The sequence below is a fragment of the Labrus bergylta genome, chromosome 19, assembly GCF_963930695.1.
Source record: "Labrus bergylta chromosome 19, fLabBer1.1, whole genome shotgun sequence".
NCBI lineage: Eukaryota > Metazoa > Chordata > Actinopteri > Labriformes > Labridae > Labrus > Labrus bergylta.
Window position 1 is genome coordinate 13347037 of NC_089213.1, and position 6541 is coordinate 13353577.

Genomic DNA, 6541 nt, shown 5'->3' on the forward strand with positions numbered 1-6541 from the left:
CAGTATAAAATGTTTTTGGAAATGTCAAAAATTACATGTTGAGTTGCTTTAATATGAGAAATCATTTATTTTTAGCCATTGGTGTTATAAAGGAAAGGGAGGATTTGTAAAAAGAGTTGGCATGTTTTTGTTTTTTTTATCCAAACAACATTTTATTGCAGCTCAGCCTTTCTAAACAGTCACAATCTTAAAGCACTCTTCTCATTGATAGTTCAATATTTTAGCCCTGCCTCTGCTTGTGTCTTGGATTTGTCTTGCAGAAAACAAACAAACGTCCTCTACGTCGAACAAAGAAACAATCTTTGCAGCGCCTCTTCAGGGCAGACTTTGTCTTCATCCCTGCAGCGGGCTGGACCCATGGAAGCTGCGGACGCACTCCTAACAGAGATGGTCCAAACTGAGCAGAGGAGCTCGACCAGGAGGGCTGGACAGAGCTGATTCTGAGCGACGACTGGAGAAGTGCACGGGGAGCTGTGGTGAGCGTGCAGAGACGACGGTAAGCACTTGCTGCTGGTGAGGCGAGGTGAAGATTTATCCAGCTCACACTGGCCACTCGGCGAGACAGAGAGGTTGCAAGGTGCTTCAAGAGGAGGGGTGTCATGGTGTCCAGGCTGAGGAGGGAGGAACAAGAGATGATGCAAAGTTAATACAGTGACTAAATGAAGATATCATTAATTCATGACCTAAGAGTTTTTCCTCAAGTCTCGAGTTTTGAATATCATATTTGAATGTTTTTAAAGATTTACAGTGTATGATCAGTAGCTTATTACTTGATCTTTAAACTGAATTATTTTTGGTAACAAGAAAGTGAATAGCTCAGATTAAAATAATAGTTTCTTTATCAATATAAACATGTGACGTGTGAAAGACAGCCTACTGCTCCGCTATTCAATGAATCATTATATTTCACCTCTGTGCAGTCAGGCTCTTCAAACAAACATATCAATCGATGTGAACGTATGCATGACCTTGCAAGTGAAGATATTCAAAACTGTTAAACATGTAAATAATACAGTCAATGCCACAAGGATAGCCTCGATATCTCAAGGAGACAAGCATGACAGAGTTGACCGACTAGCGCCAGGGGTAAAAAAAGGCAAACATTTGTATTGGACCAGGAAAATTCGTATCCTGAAAATAAATTAAGGTAAACAAACCCTCAGGACTCGGTGGACAGTCAAAACCGGAGGATATTTCCAAGAATATGGTGTTTTAATCGCCACAACACCACCGCGGTGATGTATTTGCTGCAAGGATACAACTACGTCCGGTTAGAGTAACACGGCGAGTTTTAATTCCCTCAGTTTGGCCTTTCAGACAGATTTCTCCCGTTTGCTTTGTAGAAATATTGCTCCTCGCGCCATTAGCAGCAACGAAGTCTAAATTGTATTTATAGGTTTCCGCTTCTTGTATAGCCCATATTAAATCCAGGACTTATCTGAATGTTTCGCAGAGGATATTAGGCAGTATACCGGTACTCCGGACCTGAGAAGCAAAACTCAGGGCTAAGCAATGTCCTATACACATATCCTCTGCAAGGCATCTTGGGAGAATAGATTGTTGTAAACATGGCGGCCGCAGTGGGGAGACTTCTGTCCTTCAGTAAATCTGCTAAGGTGTTTGTTTCACCTTTGAGGTTCACTGCTGTACCTGCGCACCGATACAGCGTAGACGTTTCCAAGACTGGCGAGGCGATTACTCACACCGGACAGGTAAGTTAACATGTGATTCTCTCTGATGCTGTCATATTGTTCAGGTGTTATTCCTCACGTTAGCTTTAGCTTTGTGTTTGGGCTGCTAGTAGGTCTAAAGACCTTCATCCAAAATGTTTCCCCCCTGACCATCTTGACTTCGGCCATTTATTTATCTATTGTGACGCCAATGTTTCCATTTATGATATCATAGTTTGCAAGGTCAGATCTTTTTTTTGTGTTTTCTCCCCTGAGGTGTTTGATGAACATGATCCCAGAAGAGCTAGATTTGTTGGCAGACAGAAAGAGGTAAGGATGATGAAACACGCTTATTAAAGTGAATCTTCAAAGTTAAATGTAAACACTTTGGGTTTAACACGAATTCACTAAAATGAGACCGTCGATGTTTAGGCGGTGTTACGGTACACAGACATGTCGGTTCGGTTCGGTTCAGTAAATGGACCTCATGCAACACTTGTTTTCCTTTATTAGGAAGATTTAGAATTTCCCTTTTACACATTGGGCTAAGTGCTCAGGTTACTTTTTAATAACATTTAAAATTAAGCATTGTTAAAAAAACACAAAATAAACTTGTGCTGCATCCTTCAACCAAAAGAGTCTCCAATAAATAAAAGAGTTCAAGTGTTTTAGAATGAAATGAAGTAATTAATATAGCCTATATGTAAAAATATTTATTTTAAATTACACTGACACCTTTTAGTTTATGAAGGCAACAGTTTCTTGAATGCCCTTTGAGCACATAATGAACCTAATCACAATCCATTCATACACCGCCACTGAAGCAGCGGGAGCAATTTGGGGTTAAGTGTCTTGCCACATCGGACGTGTTGCCCACCTGGGGATCGAACCCTCGACCTTTCGGTTAAATGCGATGACTCTACCAACTGAGCCACAGCCAGTGTGAGAACTATTAATATTTCCCTCTGTCCATATAAGAACTTAAATGGCATTTGTTGTGGCGTTGGCCCGTTCAGAATGACTAGCAAAAGGCAGTCTGTTGGGGTGGGAGGGTGTTCATTCTATCATGCTGCAGGTTATGCTCCCACACAGACGTGTCTCCCCTTTCACGCAGCAGCGCTGTTGGAGCGGGATCATCACTGAAAATGAAACTTCAGCGCAAGTCCGTAAAAAGAACTCCGTCCCGGTTATATGCAACTGTCCAAACCCACAGGGCTCGAGGAACTAGTAATCTGCACAGTTTATGTTTGAACTTTTTAACAAGTTGCTAACTAAAAGCTGTGTCCCATACCAGCGCCTTCCTCCACCCTGCGGCGTGCTTCCGCTTTGCTGTCCGTGTGGGAACACAGATTAAAGCACGTCTGTTCCGCGCGCACTCGGATCGGTCCGTGTAGTACGTGTACCTTTACACCCCTAGTCAATGTGCATCACTGGTGTTGTGTGAGCCTGGTATTGATCCTTACATTGGCAAACTTTTGGACTGATTCATTCAAATAATACAATCTTCTTCTGCACAGATTCATGATAAAAGATAAATCAATTAAAGTTCAAAACGGTACACCTCTCACTACAGTGAATCACATAACACTAGTTCAGCACTTTTAAAGTATTTCTATTGAAAATGGTGGAGTTATTCTATTCTCACCCCTGACTTCATTTAACAGCTGTATTCATACAGCACACATTGTACACATGGATCCCTCATCATCAGCTGTGCAGACAATTTCAGTCTCTCAAAGTGTTCGTTAAAGCTCTGTGTTCCACTTCTCACTTCTATATACCAACTATTTCTAATGCATTTTTTGTGTCAGGTGAATAAGAACTTTGCCATCAAATTGGTCGCAGAAGAGCCAGTGACTGACATTGAGGCGAGAGTGGTGTCATGTGATGGTGGTGGAGGGGCCCTGGGCCATCCTAAAGTCTACATCAACCTGGTCAGAGCCTGTACACACACACACACATTTATTGAGATTAATTGAATGTGTCCACTTTTACATTATAAACCCCTCAAAAAAAGTTTGGAACCATTATTTCGGTCAATTATTTCGCCCCTTTTAATAATACTAATTGGTGTGGTTTTTTATATTGTTGGAAAGCTTGATGAGTCACCTTTACAACGAGGTATAACTTGTAAGTATCATGCATTCGTGGAATGAGCAACACTGCTAAACGTGTGAGTAGCGCCCAAAGAAAATGTGCCAAAATCCCCTGCATGTTCCCTACCCGCAGTAAGAAGCTTTTTACACTATATTCATTTTACACTGTCAGTGACCTCAGCAGCGTGTGGAAGATCCATATGCAGCCACAACAACTCGGCACCTCGTCCTCATGCTGGTCACATTTTGCTGTGGGATGGCATCCCATTCCTCAACCAGGAGTTGTTGAAGGTCAACCAGCGTGGTTGTGTTGGTCACTCCGGCATGAACAGCACGCCCAAGCTGATCCCGCAAGTGCTGTCAATTAAGTGCCAATCAGGTGCCAGTCATACACCTGTAACTGGCACACACCTGGCAGCACTTGAAGCTCAAAACAGGAGTGAATGCCAACGGAAGAACATGGCAGGGGATTTTTGCAAAAAAAAATTGGTCGCTACTCACACGTTTAGCTGTGTTGCTCATTCCACGAATGCAGGATCCTTACAAGTTATACTTCAGTGTAAAGGTGACTAATCAGGCTTTCCAACGATACGTAATACAACACCAATTAGTATTATTAAAGGGTCGAAATAAGTGACCAAAATAATGTTTCCAAACTTTTTTTGAGGAGTTTATGAATCGCAACACTATGGCTCCCAAAGATATACTTATTTATTTGCTATATGCATTATAGAGCACAACGTTTTGAGCCTGTTCGGAGCCATAGTGTTGCAGATCTTTTGCTCATAATATCTAGTGATTTCTTTACAACTCAGCACCTAAATAAGTGCTGTGCATGTGTTTGTTGACTTTTTCTGCACTTTGACTTTGTCTCACAAGTACAACCAGGGCCTTCTGTCTTTAAGTCAGATGAAAGTGTCTGATCAGGTTTAATGTGTTCTTCAGCGATGGCAGGAATATTTTCAAATGCATAAACACCTTGATCAAAGAAGAAATGTTCTCCTGGACATCTGAAGGAATACAGATCTGCAGCCTGAATAATAAAACTCTGACGCCTCTGATTTATGAAATGCTCCAGAAAATTAGATCATAATCAGAATACTGAAAAACAGGTTACTTGAAGCATGTGTGAATGTGCTCTTTGGGTTCACATGTTATCCACTTAAACAAAGATTGGTATGTAGAGAAATGAGGATAATAATGTTCTTACTTGAATAATCAAGTTTTAGGATGTATGTTGTGCCTTGAATTACAGTTCTCTGACAAGATACTCTTTGCTGTATTTCTATGTAATAGTCACATGATAATGTTAATGATATTTTGGTATGCACATTGCATTCCAAAATATCATTACTCACTTTCTTTCTTTAATTATTTCCTTTTTTGTGTCTTCCAGGATAAAGATACAAAAGTGGGCACGTGTGGCTACTGTGGATTACAATTCAAGCAGAAGCATCATCACTGAAAAAATTCATCCTCCTTTGCTTCTCTGTATAAATTGCCATATTGGTTAATAAATTACATGTTGTCTGTCTACCTGAGAGTGTGTTTTTTTTTTAAACTGAAGCTTCATGATTTCAATGTTGCAACGCATCTTCTGTCTATAACTACAATTTAAAGGCTATATCAAATTGTTTTTCATACATTTTGAGATATTTAAAAAGTCTTGCAGTAAATAGGATGAGACTCATCTCTTTCTTGGGGAGGGCTTTCAATCAATCAAATATGTATTTGTAAAGCCCTCATTTATATCGAATGCTATCTCAAGATAAAAAAAAAAAAGAGAAGGTCTAAGCTATTTATAGACACCCGACATTGATCCAGCATGAGCAAAGCACTTGGCAACATTTAGCAGTGTTCAGGAAAAACTGCCTGTTAACAAGCAGAAACATTGAGCTAACCACTCATGCCGTTGGGACTGTGTTGGGCTTTCAGAAACAACAATTAATAAAACAGTTGTTGGCTACAACGCCAGTATTGTGGTTTAAGTATGTGTGGTATCAGAAGTAACAGCAAAGTATGACAATCTAATAAGTAAGACTATAATATTAACAGCTGTAATTGTAGCAATTGGACTCAAGCTGCTCTGATATTCACACTGTTTTTTATTATGATAATAGAAGTAAGATTCATATCCATACCATATGTGTAACTGTTTTACACCTACAGACCCTCTACATGCCAAGGCCCCTTTGTTTTATCCCTGACAAAATATGCAAAGGGAGGAGGTGCTCAAGAAACTACACAATGCCAGACTGTCTAGCCTGGTGTTAATCGCTCGATGCAGTTCCCCTCTTTTACAGGCAGAGGTCAGTAATGTCATACACGTGAATCTTCTCGAAGGGATTGCTATGAATGGATGTTAAAGCAAGGTTTGAGACAGTTTTTTTTTAAAAGCACAAACCAAAGCTTAATGTTTTCAAAGGAAATGTAAAGGTGTTTTTTATAATAAATCTTCAAATGGTCAATACAACAGCAATAATGTGATCTGCTGAAACTGTCATTAAGGCATTGAAGACGTACTCCGCTCCATTTTTTATGTTCATCATGAGCTTAATTTTTTTTTTCTCACCTGTATTTTCCTATTCATGAATAAGTATGCTTTTGATGGCAATACTGTGAACTTGCTTTCATCAAGAAGCAGAAAAGATATGGCTTGTCTCAACCTTACTGAGAGAACTTTAGGATTTCTTGTGCATCAGGCCCACACAATGTGCGCTGTGGAGTCTTGCTCTGCCAAGCCAAAAAAACATCAGGAGGGAGCCAGCCTGATAA

The 6541-nt window shown here is 40.2% G+C and overlaps 1 protein-coding gene across 1 annotated transcript; it reads left to right on the plus strand.

Annotated features, from left to right (window-relative positions):
* Window positions 1-1549: 1549 nt before the first annotated feature.
* Window positions 1550-5300, plus strand: ndufs6 (NADH:ubiquinone oxidoreductase subunit S6). The gene is made up of 4 exons (XM_020655312.3): window positions 1550-1712; window positions 1947-2000; window positions 3482-3604; window positions 5163-5300. The coding sequence occupies exons 1-4, from the start codon at window positions 1569-1571 to the stop codon at window positions 5229-5231; spliced, it is 390 nt and encodes a 129-aa protein (XP_020510968.1). The 5' UTR covers window positions 1550-1568; the 3' UTR covers window positions 5232-5300.
* Window positions 5301-6541: the final 1241 nt, after the last annotated feature.

Coding starts and splice junctions, on each gene's coding strand:
- ndufs6 (XM_020655312.3), top strand. CDS start 1,569: ATGGCGGCCGCAGTGGGGAGACTTCTGTCCTTCAGTAAATCTGCTAAG. Junction 1,713..1,946: donor CGATTACTCACACCGGACAG/GTAAGTTAACAT, acceptor TTCTCCCCTGAG/GTGTTTGATGAACATGATCC. Junction 3,605..5,162: donor CTAAAGTCTACATCAACCTG/GTCAGAGCCTGT, acceptor TGTGTCTTCCAG/GATAAAGATACAAAAGTGGG.